The sequence below is a fragment of the Schistocerca nitens genome, chromosome 5 (assembly GCF_023898315.1).
Source record: "Schistocerca nitens isolate TAMUIC-IGC-003100 chromosome 5, iqSchNite1.1, whole genome shotgun sequence".
NCBI classification, from domain to species: domain Eukaryota; kingdom Metazoa; phylum Arthropoda; class Insecta; order Orthoptera; family Acrididae; genus Schistocerca; species Schistocerca nitens.
The window spans coordinates 449,306,786-449,326,698 of record NC_064618.1 but is presented as its reverse complement, the minus strand read 5'-3'; the positions used below and the strand labels follow the sequence as shown (position 1 = coordinate 449,326,698).

The 19,913-nt window shown below is 40.3% G+C and overlaps 1 protein-coding gene across 4 annotated transcripts in view; it reads right to left on the bottom strand.

Annotated features, from left to right (window-relative positions):
• The window catches only part of LOC126259584 (peptide transporter family 1-like), a 422,849-nt gene that overhangs the window by 59,162 nt on the left and 343,774 nt on the right, over window positions 1–19,913 (bottom strand). For all 4 annotated transcript variants that reach the window (XM_049956492.1, XM_049956493.1, XM_049956494.1 and 1 more), the window contains one exon: window positions 19,404–19,652. In XM_049956492.1, the coding sequence (XP_049812449.1) occupies window positions 19,404–19,652 (249 nt within the window). The remainder of the gene's footprint in view (window positions 1–19,403; window positions 19,653–19,913) is intronic.

Sequence of the window (19,913 nt, the reverse complement as noted above, 5' to 3'; positions counted from 1 at the left end):
CTTCCTTGCAGGTGAGGCTGCCCCAGAGAGAAATCCTCCGCCATCGATCACTACAAAAATTACAGGAAACTATGTCGATATCCTCATGGTTGGCCGACCAGCCCAAGCTCTTGTGGACTCTGGAGCATCATATTCAGTCATTTCGGAGAAGTACTGTTGCCAGTTGCAGAAAACCATATTTGTCGACAACAAAACATCTCTGCTGAAGGGGGCTAATGGGAAATATGTAAAACCTACAGGAAGATGTGTCATTCATGTGGGTGTAAGTGGCCATACACAGCCCTTAGAATTCATCGTCTGACAAGAGTATAGTCTTTATGTCACTCTCGGATGGGACTTTTTGAAAGCTTCTCAGGCAATTATAGATTATGTTTGCTCAAAGATTATGCTAAATGAGATGAGATACTGTGGACAGGAAGACGCACATCCAAGTGTGTGGAGACTGTGTGCTGGATGAAGTGATCATTCCTGCAGTCGGCACTAGAAACTGTTATGTGTCATGCCATGCATCAACCCATGGATCTTGTAGTGGAATGTAAGAGAAGCATACACCAAAGAATAACTTGGTCATCCCAGCCTCTGTCGTCTCGTTTAAGAACAGATTTGGTGAAGAGCGTAGCGTTCCAAAGGATTGGAAAAGGGAACAGGTCATCCCCGTTTTCAAGAAGGGACGTCGAACAGATGTGCAGAACTATAGGCCTATACCTCTAACGTCGATCAGTTTTAGAATTTTGGAACACATATTATGTTCGAGTATAATGATGTTTCTGGAGACTAGAAATCTACTCTGTAGGAATCAGCATGGGTTTCGAAAAGGACAGTCATGTGAAACCCAGCTCGCGCTATTCGTCCACGAGACTCAGAGAGTCACAGTCACGGGTTCACACGTAGATGCCGTGTTTCTTGACTTCCGCAAGGCGTTTGATACAGTTCCCCACAGTAGTTTAATGAACAAAGTAAGAGCATATGGACTATCAGACCAATTGTGTGATTGGATTGAAGAGTTCCTAGATAACAGAACGCAGCATGTCATTCTCAATGGAGAGAAGTCTTCCGAAATAAGAGTGATTTCAGGTGTGCCGCAGGGGAATGTCATAGGACCGTTGCTATTCACAATATACATAAATGACCTTGTGGATGACATCGGAAGTTCACTGAGGCTTTTTGCGGATGATGCTGTGGTGTATCGAGAGGTTGTAACAATGGAAAATTGTACTGAAATGCAGGAGGATCTGCAGCGAATTGACGCATGGTGCAGGGAATGGCAATTGAATCTTAATGTAGACAAGTGTAATGTGCTGCAAATACATAGAAAGATAGTTCCCGTATCATTTAGCTACAAAATAGCAGGTCAGCAACTGGAAGCAGTTAATTCCATAAATTATCTGGGAGTACGCATTAGGAGTGATTTAAAATGGAATGATCATATAAAGTTGATCGTCGGTAAAGCAGATGCCAGACTGAGATTCACTGGAAGAATCCTAAGGAAATGCAATCCGAAAACAAAGGAAGTAGGTTACAGTACGCTTGTTCGCCCACTGCTTGAATACTGCTCAGCAGTGTGGGATCCATACCAGATAGGGTTGATAGAAGAGAGAGAGAAGATCCAACGGAGAGCAGTGCGCTTTGTTACAGGCTCATTTAGTAATCACAAAAGCGTTACGGAGATGATAGATAAACTGCAGTGGAAGACTCTGCAGGAGAGATGCTCAGTAGCTCGGTATGGGCTTTTGTTAATGTTTCGAGAACATACCTTCACCGAAGAGTCAAGTAGTATATTGCTCCCTCCCACGTATATCTTGCGAAGAGACCATGAGGATAAAATCAGAGAGATTAGAGCCCACACAGAAGCATACCGACAATCCTTCTTTCCACGAACAATACAAGACTGGAATAGAAGGGAGAACCGACAGAGGTACTCAGGGTACCCTCCGCCACACACCGTCAGGTGGCTTGCGGAGTATGGATGTAGATGTAGATGTAGATGTAGAATTGTGGATAGTTAACTGTCGCTGAGAACCGCAGATCCTTCTATGATGCATGTGCATAACAAACACTGAGCCGTTAATTGCTGAACAGCTGAGTGTCATAGAAACCTTCCATGCCGAGTCTATGGGTGAAATTGGCGCTACCACTATGAGACAAATCTTCTAGCTCGACTATCACCAGATCTCACTAAGGAACAACAGAAGAAGCTACTTGCCATTCTTCAAGAGTTCTCTGAATGCTTCAATCCACAGGTGAAGAGCAAACTAGACAAATAAATGGTGAGGCACCGGATTAGCACTGGAGACCATCAACCAATAAGCCAGAGAGCATACTGTGTGTCAGCAATGGAACGTCGAATAATTCACGACAAGGTAGAGAAAATTATAAAGAATGACATCATTCAGCCTTCGCAGAGCCCATGGTTGTCATCAGTGGTTCTCATCAGGAAGAAGGAAGGCAGTTGGCACTTTTTTGTTGATTACAGGAAGCTTAATAAGATAACTAAAAAGGATGTTTACCCTCTTCCATGAACTGATGATACACTAGATTGTCTGAAGGGGGCTAAGTTTTTCTCAACCATTGACATGTACTCAGGATCCTGTCAAATTGAAGCAGATGAGGCTGATCATGAGAAAACTGCATTCATCACCCCTGAGGGCCTGTTTGAGTTTAAGGTTTGTGTATGCACCAGCAACTTTTGAACGGATGGTGGATAATCTTCTAAGGCACCTGAAGTGGACAATGTGTCTTTGTTATTTAGATGACATTATAGTGTTCTCTGAGACATCTCATGAACATATAAAAAGACTGAGGGCCGTTTTTAAGTGTCTCCAACAAGACGGACTGAAACTTAATCCAAGAAAGTGTCTCCTTGGAGCAAAAGAAATCAGAATACTTGGACACCGTGTGTCAAACAAAGATGTGTGGCCAGACCCAGAAAAGGTGAGATCTATAACAGAATTTCCTATTCCTAAAAGTATTAGAGATGTTAGAAGCTCTTCCTCGGATTATGTTCTTATTAACGTCATTTTATCAAAGACTTTTGTATTAAAGCCAGGCCATTCCAAGAATTGTTAAAAGCCAATGCTAAATTTATCTGGGGTGGTGCTGAACAAGATTCCTTCAATATGCTTTGAAAAGCTCTTGACGACTGGCCCTGTACTCGGTCTGTATGATGAGACAGCACCTACAGAACTACAAACAGATGCCAGTAGGTATGGCATTGGTGCTGCTCTGCTGCAAATTTCAGATGGAAAAGAGAAGGTTGTAGCTTACGCTTCTAGGACAGAGGGACACTACTCAACTACAGAAAGAGAATGTCTTGCTGTGATCTGGGCCATGTATGACATTAACATAGTGTACAAAAGTGGAAGAAAACACCAAGATGCTAACTGTCTCTCAAGAAACCCTGTGCAAGATCATCATGAGTTTGATGAAGATAGTGACTGTCTCACTGCACTCCAGGTTCTCTCTGCCGAGCAGAAGGAGGACACCAATATTTCTCAAATTATGCTTGCCTTAAATTGGTCAGAGGATGTGAAAGGACAATTTAAGGTAGTTAATGGATGACTTTGCAAGAAAAACTTTGATCCATTTGGAAAGAGGTGGCTGCCAGTGATTCCTCAACAAATGCGCTTAGATGTTCTAAAGGAATTCCATGACACACCTGAGGCTGGACATTTATGATTTATTAAGACATATGATAGGATCCACAAGAGATTTTTCTGGCCGGGTTTATTTAGGAGTGTCCGTCACAATGTGTCACACTGTTGAGAGTGCCAGAGGAGAAAGGCAGTTCCTCAGAAACCACCTGACCCATATTAGCGGCAAACTCATACCAATTCCACCAGCTGAAACACCTTTACAGCATGTTGGGGTTGACCTCCTTGGACGATTTCCAACATCTGCTAGAGGCAGTAGATAGATTATTGTTTGTACTGATTATCTGACACACGATGCTATTACAAATGCCAGGAAAACACCAGAAGCATTCAGGGTAACCAAATTCATCGTGGAAGACAATGTATTAAAACATGGTGCTCCAAGGCTGTTAATTATGGCTCGAGGGAGAGTTTTTCAATCAAATCTTGTGACAGAGATAAACCGTCGGTGCAACATTACCCATCACATGATGACTGCCTACCATCCACAAACTAACGGGCTCACTGAACGTCTTAATAAGACCTTGGCCGACATGCTATCAATGTTTGTCAATGTTTAGCACAGCAACTGGAATGAGGTGCTACCTTTTGTGACGTTTGCCTACAACACCGCCAAACAAGACACCACAAGATTTAGCCATTTTCCCTGGTGCATGGGCATGAGGTGACTACGACAATGGACTCTGTAGTTCCGCTACATCCTAATGACGTGGACGACAACTACATCAGCCAGGTGTTAACCAGAGCTGAGGAAGCTCGGCAGTTAGCTTGACTCCGCAAGCTGCATACTCAAGAAAACGATCGCCAAAGGTATGATGCCAAACACTGCCCTGTTTTCTACCAGCCTGGTGACCTCATCTGGATCTTCACTCCTGTTCAGAAGGTTGGTCTCTCTGAGAAGCTCTCAGGCGCTACTTTGGACCTTATAGGGTTGTAAAACAGTTGTCTGATGTTACTTATGAAGTTGAAGATTTGGACCCCGACACAAGACAACGAAAGATCAGAGATTCAGTCCACATCCTTCGAATGAAGCCCTATACGGATCCTGCAACCCAGGGTAAATTTGAAGCTCCAGTGACAGGCAACAAGTGGAAAAGTGATGAAGATATTAGTGGCAAACAAAATTCTAAGAAGATCACTGCCAGGGCGAACATCAGGCACCGGGAGTCGGAGTATGCAGGACCGATGACTCCTTCCCGGTCTAGGAGGACATAACACTGAGACGCTGTTCTCTTAGGGAGGGAGCAATGTTGCAGAAGAAGCTGAGCAGCACCATCACTGTGGTGTAGTGGTTATAATACTAGACTGTTGCATGGAGAGTCATGAGTTCAAAACTCACCTGAATTGTAAAATTTTAATGTCTGTATTTGGTTCTAATACATTCTGGAAGTATCCACAAATGTCAAGAATCATTGTACTGGAATGCTATGTAACTGTATATATACACTGTGTGTTATGGCCAGAGGCAGTTTGCTCTGCACTCTTGTATGTGGAAGTGCTGAATAAACCCTCGTTATGTGAAGTTGATGTTCGTCATTCATCTAATTACAACTTATTCTACATGACAATCTGAAAACTGTGATATTTTGCTTTACAAACTGTATCGGAGGTAATTTCATGATCTGTGAAGTTAAATTCCATAACTAGTTTTGTGAAAGGATACAAGTTTCTATTGTAAATTCAATTATGTTTTATTTCAAGTGATCATGTTATTGCAGTATCTTATATAAGCACCCACAGCAGTAGTAGCATTGCATCAGTTTTTAGATACTAAACTCGTGTCAGTTTTACATGTGTTGTGATACAATAAACATTTTAGAAGTATTTTGTGGCTTTCAGCTACATTATCTTCTGGTGAACTTAATGCAAATTGCCTGACTACATAAAATTGTACCCAGGTGGCATTTTAGGTGGAAGAACTATATAAAATCTGAGTTATACACCTCAATCATCTCTCTGACAATTAATAAGTTTAGTAGCTGAAATATAGCCCCAAAAGTTGGTTTTGTTTTGACTAGGAACATCACATATTATAGGGCCACATCATTTTAGTGTCTTGTTGGAGATATCATCCACCTCATATTAATTTATACTTTTTAGAGTCTTGATGATCTTCCTTATTTTATGTGGTTATGAGAGATCAATTTTTAATTCACTATCTGCCTTTGTATTGCTTCTTTAGTGTACTACCTTGCTCCCTCTTCTGGACTATTGGTGCCAATTTTCCCATATATTTTCAAAAGGTAATTATTGAAAATAACATGAACCATATTTTACAACACACCCACTCACTTTAACAGAAACAATGCCATCCTCTATGACTTCCTTTCCTGTCTCTCTTTCAACAGTATTTCATACTGTTTTTATTTTGTTATTTGATCCATCAATTTCAAACAAGATATGCATATTTCTGAATTTTTTTTTACAACCATTCTTGATATGTTACAGTGCTGTAAACAGTAGGAAAGTATTGCTGTGTCATTACTTGTTGTGGGAATATCATACAAGTCCTTTTTTGTTGTTGTGATGTGACAAATGGTTTCTTTAATAACTTGCCATAATTACATTTAATTATCTTCTTAGGACAACTACTTTCAAATATGGATACAAACTCGATATAAATATATTTAATTTTGAGTTAGCATTAGGCTCATTTTAAACTTTATTTCAATAAACAATTTTTAATATTTCTGTAAAATATTCAGCAGTTTTTTCCATTAATCAGCCTCACTGTTCCTGAGCTGTACATGGAATAATTAAGGTATATAATGGGACAACTGTTCCAATAATCCATTTACCACCAGTCTCTCTCTGGCTACCCTGAGTAACTAAAGCAGGGAAATTTATGATTAACACCAAATTATATGTGGCTAACAGCACCTCTAGATCTAGTTTTCTTATGAGAAAGTCACATTAAAATCACCACAAATTAATAATCTCTTTCCTTTGTCTGGCAGAGAGCACAGTAATTCATGGACATTTCCCAGTCAATCAACGGAAACCTGGATACTGTAACAATCACAAATATTACATTTTACAACAGTATCTCAGAAGCATATGCTTCTATATCCTGACCCATACAGAATTTACTTATTTTCACATTTTGATATTTATCTCTCTTTTCTGAATGTGATAACTTCTCCTTTATCCATATGGGATTTACATGAATATGCAGCTATCTTATAACCGTCTGCTTTAAAAGTATGTGATGCTCATCATGGGATATGAACTAGTGACAAAAATCAAAATATAGAAAATTTGCAACAATAAATGGATGAAGCATGCTGACAACAATGATTTGTCACATGAAGTGCACTGGAGATAAAAAATTGATTGGAAGTGTTATGAAAACCTAAGTTTGTATGGCTGACCCATTTACAGCATATTAGATTAGTATTTGTTCCATAGATCATGTGTACGACACTTCATAATGATGTGGAACGTGTCAGGTTAATAAAAGATGTCTACACAAGATATTACATAACACAAAATGTTACATGACACTCAATTTTTTTTTATTTTTTTGGTGGGAGTTGGGGAAATTACCCACTTACTATATCCAAAAATTCATCTAATGAGTACAAGGAGTTGCCATTAAGAAATTCTGTTAATTTCCATTTAAATGCTATATGGCTATCTGTCAGACTTTTGATGCTATTAGGTAAGTGACCAAAGACTTTTGTGGCAGCATAATTTACCCCCTTATGAGCCAAAGTTAGATTTAACCTTAAGTAGTGAAGATCATCCTTTCTCCTAGTGTTGTAGCCATGTACACTGCTATTACTTTTGAATTCATTCGGATTGTTACTAACAAATTTCATAAGTGAATATATATATTGTGAGTCTACAGTGAAGATCTCTAGCTCTTTAAATAAGTGTCTGCAGGATGATCTTGGATGAGCTCCAGCAATTATTCTGATTATTTGCTTTTGTGCAATGTATTGTATTGTATATTTATTGGTCCTGTGAATCATACACTGTACAGGAGTGCATAATGATACAGGACACTCTTTTACTCAATGATGAGTTATCCCAGAATATGATGCCATACGAGAGTAGAGAATGAAAATAGGCCTGGTAAGCTAATTTACTGAGATGTATACTGCCAAAATTTGCAATGACCCTAATAGCATAAGTAGCTGAACTCAAAAGTTTCAACAGATCTTCAGTGTGTTTTTTCCAGTTCAACCCCTCCTCAATGCATACATCTAGAAATTTTGAATATTCTACCTTAGCTACCGATTTCGGATCGAAGTCTATATTTATTAATGGTGTCATTCCATTTACTGTGTGGAACTGTATATACTGTGTTTTGTCAAAGTTTAATGAGAGCCCATTTGCAGAGGACCACTTAATGATTTTCTGAAAAACATCATTTACAATTTCACTAGTTAACCCTTGTCTGTTGGGTGTGATAGCTATACTTGTATCATCGGCAAAAAGTACCAACTTTGCATCTTCGTAAATATAGAGTAGCAAGTCATTAATGTATCTTAAGAACAGCAGAGGTCCCAAAACCGAACCTTGCAGCACCCCATTCTTGATTGTTCCCCAGTTTGAGAAATCATCAGTTTTTTTTGCATATTATGTGAGCTGCTTATTTTAACTTTCTGCACTCTTCCAGTTATGGATAATTTAAACCATTTGAGCACTGTCCCATTCATACCACAGTACCTGAGCTTATCTAGAAGTATTCCATGATTTCCACAATCAAAAGCCTTTGAGAGATCACAAAAAATCCCAACAGGTGACTTCCAGTTACTCAGAGCATTTAACATTTCATTAGTGAAAGTATATATAGCATTTTCCATTGAAAGAATTTTCTGGAAACCAAACTGACATTTCGTTTAAACTTTATTTTTACAAAGGTGTGAAGCTACTCTACAATACATTATTTTTTCAAGAATTTTGGATAAGGCAGCCAGAAGAGAGATTCGGCAGTAGTTGTTGACATCAGATGTATCCCCTTTTTTATGCAGTGGTTTAACAATGGCATACTTCAGTCTATCTGGGAAAATACCCTGCTTCAGAGAGCTATTACATATGTGGCTAAGAATCCCACTTAGGCTATCTCTTGGGAGCAAGCTTTTATTATCCTGCTGAAAATGCCATCAATTCCATGTGAGCTTTTATTCTTGAGAGAGTTTATTATTTTCTTAATTTCAGAAGGAGAGGTGGGTGGAATTTCAATTGTATCAAATTGTGTGGGTAATGCCTCTTCCATTTACTGCCTTGCTTCTTATAATGAACATTTAGATCCTATTTTCTCTACAACATTTAAAAAATGATTATTCAAAATGTTTTCGACTTCTGGCTTGTTGTTTGTCAAGTTTGCATATAAGTAGCAGTCATCTGTTCTGAATTATAAAAGGCAGGATACTTCTAAGACAGATACGTCAGCACTTCTGTTCATGGGATTTTAATGTCTCTTTTAAATAATAGCTCACAACTGTCTCTCTGTTAAGTTGATCACTGTTGCTACTGAGTTCTTCGTTTCCCCTAACACAAGTTGGGTGACATCGTTGACTTGAACAACAAATTTGTAATAGTACCAACATATGGTTTCTTCTGGATGCAACATCTACTTTCTCTCATGAAATTCTGCTGCTGTAATGGAAGTAGGATGTTTTACATTGTAGGGGCCCTGATGGCTTTTTGGTGTTTCTGTGGAAGCCTAGAAGTAAAGTGTATCAGAAGCCAGAGGCAGCTAGTGGACACAGTATGTTGGCATGCTACTGGCATCAATAAGGCTAGCAACACATTCCTGGCTACACACCAGAAAGTAGTTTCCTCAGCAGGCCAAGCCAGGCAATTACTACACCTTCAGGCCATGAAATTGTTGTCCTGTATAAAGCTCAAAGTGGTAAAACATCATAGCAGCTGAGTTACTGATTTGTCTATAAGCTTGCCAATTTCAATTAAGTGATGAGCGATCTATCAGAGCCTATTGGAATGAAAGGGATACAATGGGTGACGAGGGGATATGAACCTACCAGCAATCATGATAAGTTTGAGCCTTCGCCATTGTGGAGACATCTCCTTGTACTGATCCCTCTCCTGGGACTTAGTACCATATCTGGGCCACTGCAACAGCAGATGCCTGCCCAGGTGGGCAGCAGCAGCAGCAGCAGCAGCAGCAGACTCCTGCCCAGGTGTGAAGCAGTTTGACTCTGGGGTTGCGTCACCTATCTTCTCGGGTGCGTGGCACCATGGTGCCTTGTGCCACTATTTTTTGGAGCAGAACTTCTCAACAAGAGGCTGGTTTCCCCTGCCAGCACCCCAGCCACCCACAGCACTGGTGATGCCAGCTTGCCATGTGGCTTGCCATACTGAGTAAGGTATTGCTATGGTGGGCATGTGTGTCAGTAAACCTGGGTGCACATCACAGCCACAGACCAGGCAGCAGCTGTCAACACATGTAACAACTGAACACTCGCTGAGAGGGGGCGTGGCCACTGCACTGTGGTGTCCATTTGTAACTACACAAGTTATGATAAAGAACTTGTCACATTTGCACACTTTCAATGAAGCCTCCACTGTGCAGCATCCTCACCTCAACCCCTGCCACTGACCATCCTGGCATAAGTAGCAGCCTGATGCCCCTGATTTACTTCAGTCAACATCAGAACTGCTAGCATCATCTACAGTGGATGTCAGATGATTCCGATGGGAGGAAGACTGACTTTAACATCCTGTCACCATCAAGGTTGTTAGAGGTATAGCACAAGCTCAGATTGTGTCAAGTGTCAAGGATGAAGAAGGAAATTGTCCATGCCTTTTCAAAGGAACCATCCTGAGACTTGCCTGGAGCAATTTAGGAAAATCTTGGAAACCTAAATCTGGATGACTGGACAAGGGCTTGAACTATCAAATGATTCTGTTAGCATGTAGATGACATCACAGCAGCAGCCAGCAGCACCAGCACAGTAGGGTGAGTAAGAAAACTGTTGTCCTGCTAGTGGATGTGGGAGAGATTGGCTCTACATGAGAAATACATCATAATTTGAGAGTTACTTTGTTCAGGCTACTAGCATCAGCTGATTTATCACAGTTCCTCATGAGTTGTAAAGAAGATTTTTTTACAGCCTGTTAGAGGTACACGGTGTAACATGCTGGGGCACAGTGCACCATGTGCAAAATCTGTATCAGTAGTATGTCAGACGTGCCACCATTATGGGCTTGCAGCTAGGCAGTTTATGGGACTGAGTTGGTTGATGATAAGGCATAAATTATAAGTAGGTTATAATTCTTAGTGTGTGAATAGTTGTGGATGTGGATAGTATACATTTTGTTGTGAATAATAGTTATAGACTTCGCAATGGCAGAGTCACAGACACAGGGCACGTCTGCTTCAGTAGCAGTATGGGTTTTACTAGATAGAGCAGCACAGTTGACGGCAGTTAAGTCCAAGTTAGAGGAACAAACTGTAGCTAGGGATGAACAGTTAACATCTGTCTGGCCATCTGTACCTTAAGTGGACCAGTCTCCACACTGCTAACCACTCAGTTTTCTGTTAGGGCAACTGATGACGTGTTGTCATTTTTGAATGACCTGAAGACATTAGCAGAAATGGGTAGTTTGTTGGATAGTCAGTTATTACAGGTCACAAAAGTTTGAGGCAAAGATGTATGTTAGATGTACATAGGTATTAAGAAACACAAAAAGCATTTGAGCAATTGGGTAGGGCCACTTACAACAGTACAGGAAGCTAAACAGTGCAATGTTCTTATGTGAGAAATTGAGAATGTTTACAAAGAATCAGAGAGAAATGATAGAAGAGTTTGTGGAAGAATATGTAAAGGTAATGTACAGACATATGAGCTGGAGGAAAATGATGAAATGAGTAAGGTAGTACTGTAGTACTGTAGGAAGCTGATCAAACGACACTTAATGGTGGTTTCCTGAGGGGCCTGCCAACCAACATGTTGAGGAGAGTGCAAATAGCTACCCCAGAAGAACTGTATTCTGCTGTCAAAGTAGCTGTGGCAACTGATGTATTTAATAAACACAGGGTATTTGCCAATAATGTGAAATTCTACATGTGTGGTCAAATGGGATACATTCAGGGGCAGCATCAGGAGCCTCAGTGGGGCAGGAAGGATGGCTATCAGCAGTGAAATAAAGGAAATGGCAATAGGGGTAAACAAGAAGGTAATAGGCAAGTGATAAACACCAAAGGGAACCCCCAGTGGTATATAATGTTGATGCAGTGAACATGTATGAAAAGACAGTGTGAAGGGCACAAAACATAGGGTTTTACTGGACACATTGGGGCCCATGTCACTAGCGAGCAGAAGCCTTTTGGGTAGTAAACAATTGAAGCTATAGGTTGCATTGGGTAGGAGATAGTGATGTGAGATCAACTGCATTGGTTGAAATAAATTTTAAAGTTAAGGCAGTTCAGTTTGTACAGTGCATATAAGTGATGATTATTGTATGATCCTAGGGTTGGACTTTTCGAATGAGCATCTTCTCAAAATATATCTTTGATGATCCATAGTAGTACTTAGTGGGACAACATTCCACACAGGGAAACTGTTAGCTATGCATTGCGGTGGCAAGGGGTGTCTAAAGGAAGGTGCCATCTAAACTGCAAACAAGAACACTAATGTCGGATTTGCACAATATTATACTTGAGGGGTGAGTGTGGAGCCGGATGTACCTGTTAGTGTACTGTGAAGGAAGCGAGGTGTTGGATACTTCACATTGCTTTGTTAGAAGGGGCACTGTACACAGCAAGTGGGAATTGGTGGAGAACGGTATCCACGAATCTCGATAATTTTAGCAGGAAAGATAAAATGATAAGAAAGGAAATTATTATGCGAATTTGGACATCCTGAAGGATGATGTGGATCCTTGGAATGTAACCTTGATCAGCTGTGTGCTACTGTTAGAATTGCATTGTGTAAAAGAACAGAGCAGCTACTGAGGACAAAAAAGAGCTAAAATGAAAAAATTGTTACTAGGGTTTGAGGACTTTTTCCTTCAAGAAACTTTGACAGCAACACCCATGATGCAAAATCAGGTACCACTTAGAAATGAAGCACTAGAGAACCATAAACTATATCAGTTACTTCATTATTTGTGACCATTATGGAAGAATTTATTGAACATAAGTTATTCAGTGGGATAATAAACGGAATGGTAGTCCATGCGATGCTACTATTGGGGTTGTGGTGAAGAAATTGTCAGATGGTCCCAATAAATATTGGTTTCTTGTGACTATAGACATCTTAACAGTAAACAAAAATGACAGTGATTGCTGCAAAGCACATTCCTAATATCATAGGGACGACTGACAACTTAGGACAGTGCTGATATTTTTCCACTATGAGTTTGAGAAGGAGATACCACCAGACAGAGGAAGCTCCAGAGGACCAACTAAGGACAGCATTTTCAGTCTCCTGGGGTCATCATCAGTACAGAAGGTTACTGTTTATACTGAAGAATGCTCCAGCAAAATTTCAGCTTTTATCAGATGGGATTCTGAGGAGATTAAAGCCTGGGCATTGTTTGGTATATTTGGAGGATATAACTGTGTTCTCGAAAGAGATGGATGAACACAGGCAGCAGCTGAGAGACTTTTTAAAAGATTGTAATAGCATGTTTCATATTGAGCCCAGAGAAGTGTCATTTCATCAAGCAGGAAGTCAGTTTCTTACATTGTATAATCAGTGGGGAAGGAGTCAAGATGGACCTGAGACTGATATCAGTGCTACAATACTTTTTGATTCCTAAGTCAGGTGAGGAGTTACTGTTGTTTCTAGGACTCTCAATTTATTATTCTCAGGATATCAGAAAGAACCTGTGTTACCATGCAACACATCCAATAAGGTGCTGGGGTATGTAGAGCAAAGAGGTCAGTGGCAATGAGTGTCCAATAGTTTCTGATTCACATCAGATCATCACAAATAAAAAGGACTTTTCCACACTGGAGAAAGAGATGCTTAATCTGAAACATGACATTACATATATTTGGTGTTACTTATAAAGGGAAAAGTTTAAAGTAGTTGCAGATCATGCAGTTATAAAATGGATTTTAGGCTTGAAGAACCTGTCCAGTAGGTTAACAAGGTGGGCATTGCATGTGAGTGAATTTAATTATGAAGTAGTATTTACACAAGGGAAGAGACCTGGAAAAGCAGATGGATTGAAAAGGAAAGTGAGCATAATACAAACACGGGGACTTAGCCTTGCTGAATGGCAAGCAGTGCAAAATGTTGACAGTGACTACAAGATATAAAGGACACAGCTGCCATTCAGCAAGTGTGATGGTCTGTTGTGTAAGGTTATGAGGTTGTGGCCACATGTATTGGTGGCAGCATAAAACAGAGAGGAAGCACTTGAAGGAAGGTCACAGCCACAGGCTGTCCAGACATGTAGATTGTAGGGGAAGTAATTGGACAGTAGCAGAGAGGGTGCCAGAGACCACAATCATGGACCACAGGACAAATTTCATGCCTGGCTTAATGAAACAGTTATGTATGTTTCTACAGATTCAGATAGTAAGAACTACTCTGCCACAGCCACAGCCAAAACATAGAACAGAGAGGGTACGTCATGCTGTTAGGAAGATCCTAAGTCACTATGTGAACTCTGACCATAATGACTAGGAATATGTCTTTCCTTTGTAGTGGCAGCTTACTATTCGAATGTTCAAACCAGTAGAGAGCTTTCCCCATACAAGGTGACATATAGGACAAAAATGAGTGCGAGAGAGGAAACAGTGGTAGTGGGACATATTGTATATCAATGGGAGAAAAAGGAGACATGGGAGAAAGAAATATATAGTGGCAGTAAGGGTATGATGCTGAGTATGAAAGCTTAACTATAAAGAGAGACTGGGTAAAAGGATTTAAAACGTTCTGTGTTAAAAGAGCACAACTATTTTCACATGCAAAATTTCTGGTGAGGAAGGCAGAATGGGGATTCAGTCAGCTGGTTCCCCACTTTTCTGTCATTCTTTTAAAAAGGAATATATTCACCTTTATTGCACTCTGACAGCAGTATTTTTGCACTGGTAAGATATTAGTAGATCTGGATCACAGATTGACAAGGATGATTCATCATAGATACTGTAAAATGAGAGGAGTTGTAATATGTGTTTCAAGTTTATAAATGAGAAAGGAGAAATAAGAGATAATTGTGAGTCCACAGGTATTACAGTCTTCTTTTACTACATATATACCCTACAAACCACCGTGAGGTGCGTGGCAGAGGGCATGTCCCATTGTACCACTTATTAGGGTTTCTCCTTGTATCATTCATGTATGGACAGTGGGAAGAATGATTGATGTACTTGATACCCTATATGATTGTACTTTTGACAATAAGTGTAGGTGTAGTACTGAGTCAAATGCTTTTTGGAAATCAAGAAATACTGCATCTAACTGATTGCCTTGATCCAAAGCTTTCCGCAGGCGAGGTGAGAAAATTGCATGTTGAGTTTCACATAATCAACGTTTTTGAAACCCATGATGGATGGAATTTAAGAGGTCACCCTATTGAAGATCCTTCAATATGTTTGATCTCAGAATATGTCCTAAGATTCAACAACAGATTGATGTCAAGGATACTGGATGGTAGTTTCTGGATTACTTCTGCTGCCATTCTTGTCGACTGGGGTGACCTGTGCTTTTTCCCCCCCCCCAAGATCTGGGCATGACCTTTAGTTCAAAGGAACTACACTAGATTATAGTTAGAGGAGGGGATAACTCAGCCACAAATTCAGTATAGAATCTGACCGGGATTCCATTCGGGTCTGAAGCTTTGTTCAGTTTTAATGACTTCAGCTGTTTCTCAAGACCACTGATACTAATACTGATTTCACTCATCTTTAAAGTGGCACGAGGATTAAATTGGCACAATTCTCCTGGATTTTCCATCGTAAAGGAAATTTGGAAACAGAGTTAAGCATTCCAGCTTTTTCTTTGCTACTCTCAATTTCAGCTCCTGTCTCGTCCGTTAGGGACTGGACACTAACTTTGATGCCACTAACAGCCATTACATACAACCAGAATTTCTTTGGGTTCTGTGAAAGATTATTTGACAATATTCTACTGTGGTAGACAAAAGGCATCATGCATTGCTCCCTTGACAGCCAATGCTTTTCATTTAGCATCTCTCTATCTGCAGTACTACGCTTTGTTTTACACCTGTTATGCAGTAACCTCCATTTCTTCACAAGTTTCTTTACAGTGATGACTGTATACCATGGAGGTTCCCTTCTATTATAAACTGTACTACTGGGTACATATCTATCCAGTGCATGGTCAGCTGTTCTTGTAAACTTTTGCCATAGTTCCTCTACATGCTCCTGCCATTTGCCGAAAGTTTCAAGTTCCTCATTGAGGTGTGACACTACTTTTTTTTTTTTTTTTTACTGAACATGTATATCCTTACTGCTTGTTTTAGTTGTTGTTTGTGCTTTGGTACTCATTACTGCCACAACCATGCCATTATCACTGATACCAGTTTTGATGTGGACATCCTCAAAGAGGTCGGGTCTATCTGTTAACATTAGAGCCAATATATTTACATTGTGAGTGGGGTACCAAGCTATGTTTCATAGGATGTCTTATCATGTTTATCACTAGCAAAACTGCAATATTCCCAATTGATTGTTGGATGATTAAATTCTCCACCAATGATTGCAGTATGTTTGAGGACCTTACATGCAAGTTAAATGACATTATCTCTAAAGTTTTTAGATACATTAGGAGATGACTCTGGTGGGTGATAGAAGGATGTAATTACCATTTTATGCCTATCTCTTATTCCGAGTCTTACTCAAACAACGTCACATGCAGCTTCAATTTCTATCTTGGTAGATTTGAGTTTCTTGTCTACTGCAACAAATACACCAGCTTCATTTCCTATTTGCCTGTCTTTTTGATATACATTTAAATTTTCCCCAAAAAACTCACTGCTACCAATTTCAGGTTTTAGCTAGCTTTCTCTACCTACTATTATGTGAGCTTCACTGTCTTTCTTGAGTGCTTCAAACTCTGGCAGTTTGTTGGGAATGCTTTTGCAGTTTACCATTAGGATTTTAACACTCTCACCCATGGGAGGCATTTCTTACAATCTTATACCTTCTGGGTTTTCTAGAGCTATCAGTATCAGGACTGGATGGCGAATCGCCTAATATAAAAAACTCTTATGTGCACCCACACACAGTCAGCTACCTGAGTAGCAGCCTCTGATGAGTAGTGCACTCAGGAGAGCTAATGAGCCACCAAGTAGCTGTAGGTGAGAGACTAGGAGCTAAGTATTGTAAAGAAACTGCAGCCTCTGAGCCTTTGAGTCCATGCCACCAAGCAATATTCTGCAGAAGTTATTTGTAGATATTTAATGTTAACAGCCATTTGTCTTATGTCTGTTACAGACCAATCCTGGGTGGAGACCTGGGAGACAGGTCTTTACAAGGGAGGGGTATACAGTGGCCCAGATGGGTTTTTGGTGATTCTGTGAAAGTTTAGCAGTAAAACATTTCAGACCCAAAGGCAGCCAGTGGGCATGCCACTTGCAGCAATAAGGCAGTTAATTCATACTGAGATGGGCCAGACTTGGAACAACATTCTTGGCCATGCAGTAGGAAGGTGTTGCATCAGCAGGTTGAGCCAGGTTATTACTACAGTATCAGGCTTTGAAATTATTGTCCTGTGTGTGTCCTGAAGTGGTAAAGCATCTTAACAACTAAGCTACTGACTTGTATATTACAAAAGGTCGAGCAGACACACCTCTGCATGAAGTCAGAATAGCTGTTGGGAACACGTGAAGTATCAAGAACACCAGTAAAACATTATTAGAGTTCCGTTATTTATTCACAGAGTTTACAAGTCGCTGTCCTTCTGCAGCAGCTTCACACTGGATTCTGTGTGCCATCCACCAAGTCATCTCAGCATTTGCATGCCCAGATGTTGATGTCAGCAACCCTGTGGTTTGGCAGCTGCTGCTAGTGAAAAGGGAGATGGCTGCCCGGCATGAAATGGTTTCGAGCCATCTCCAGAGTGTATTCAGACACACACTGAATTCTACGATGACCCTCAATGAACCATCCATGATGTGCCTGGCATCGGTAGTCACGTGCTCAGTTGATCTCCTCCCTACCCCTGGTAGGTTTCAGCACCTGAAGGTATCCAAGCGTTGAACAGGAACATGGGTCCAAGAGGCCTTGTTGCTGGCTTCCGTGTTAAAGACCAGTATTGGCAGCACTCTGCAATGTGGTGTTGTCAGATGACATTCAGTTTCTCCATCTGTAGATGGTAGGGAGTGAGCAGCATGAAGTTCATTCAGTGAAGACTATCATCTTGATTACATCATAGATTGTGCTAGAGCATCTAGGACATAGATTCACTTCAGTATCATAATCATGGAATTGAGTGCTATTTCTGTGAGTGCCATCAAATCTAATGATCAACTCATCACAAGAACTGGAGTATTTAAAAGGAGCTAGTGTGAGGCTATGACACAAAGATCAGTTCATAATGATTGAATGAGTTCTCCTCATCTGCTACATTCACTTAACAGGCTGTTAACTCTACGGCAGTCCCTCACTATGTGCTCTTCTCTTATGAGGTAGATACAGTTCCTTGCAGCATTCTTTATAAGCTAATTAATATTCTTGTCTCACTTCCTTTGGTTTTCCATCCTCTTTTCTGCTGAATGCTTATTCCTTACTTGGCCAACAGTGTCACTGATCTGACCAACTTGCAACAGAATGGCCTGCTTCCTGCTTCCAGCTCTGTTTCTGGCACGACTTGGATTTGTCTGGGGAATGCAAATGAGTTTTAATAAAAAAATTCTAATTTATAGCCCTTACTAATCTATGCCATAAAAATATAAACTCGCCAATTTTAATTAAGGGATAGCAGTCTAGCAGCATCTGTTGGGATGGGAGGGCTTCATGGGTGATAAGGGGACATGGACCAGCTATCAGCTGCCATCAGTTTGAGCCTTTGCCATCACAGGATAATCTTCTGGTACCGATCCGTCTTTTTGGTACCACACCACTTGGGGGCATCTTCTAGCCTGCAACAGCCACAGCAGCAGCAGCAGCAGCAGCAGGCCAAGCAGCTGCTGTCAACACACTGTGCACAGCAACTGAACACTTGCCAAAAGGGGCATGGTCACTGCACTGTGACATCCATCTGTAGCTATACGAGTCACAGTAAGGAACTTGTCTTGTTACTACTATTTCACTGAAGCCTCCATCATCCTGGATCCTTGCCTTGACCTCTGGCTGCTGCCCATCCCAGTCTGTTACAACATGAAGGTCTGCCACTTGTTTGGTTAGTTCAGCTACTTGTGTCTGAAGTGCCATATGGAATCTTCTGCTTTAGAAGAGAGATCATTGACATATGTAGAGGTGAAAATATCAGATAAGACATACAAATGACAAGTAATTAAAGTAAAAATGATTCAGTATTTTCATAGTTTTGAAAATATTTTCTTTCCCATGCTGCTTGTTAGCAACATCTGGAAAGTATTGCATAGTGGATTTCCATCATCCCCCCCCCCCCATTTTTTCCATTTGTATTTATTTATTAATCATGAATAGGTTTACTGCCATTACCTTTACTGTTCACAGATTTGAGTGATATACATGTACCCAATTTCAAGGAAGCAGCTCATTGAATATGGCTTATTTCCATAATGTTCAGTATTTTAACATCATTATTGTGATAATTTGATAACTTATCAACAGAATTGGCTTTGAATTGTTTTAAATTTAGGTTCATAAACAATTACCTCAAGTTGAAGTTCCACTATGGCAGATATAATAAAAGATATGGCTGCAAGAACACCACCAACTCCAATCCTCTGAAGAGGTTTTTTCAGAAGATTGCACTTTTCAAAGAGAGGATATATGCCAGCTTCAAAAACAGGAATAAACACTAGAATGAGGACAGGATTGACAACCTGCATCTGATCTGGTTTCAAAGACCACGATCCCAACTCGCCAGTCATTCTTGTGGCTTGAAATGTCCAGCGAGAACCCTGTAAAAGGCAAGTAAAATGAGCAACAAAATTATGGGCATAAATTTCTGTAAGCAATAACACTAATCTACTTAATGCAAAAATGAACCACAGGAACTGATTTACATACAATCTATTTCTTAGATAAAGAGTAAGCATTTACTTCTACTGTATAAAGTGATGGCAATATTAGTATTTCATGTAACACAATGGCAATATTACAGGCAATGAGGAGGTAGGAGGAAGATTATCATGGGATACCTATGAAATTGGTGTTTGTCT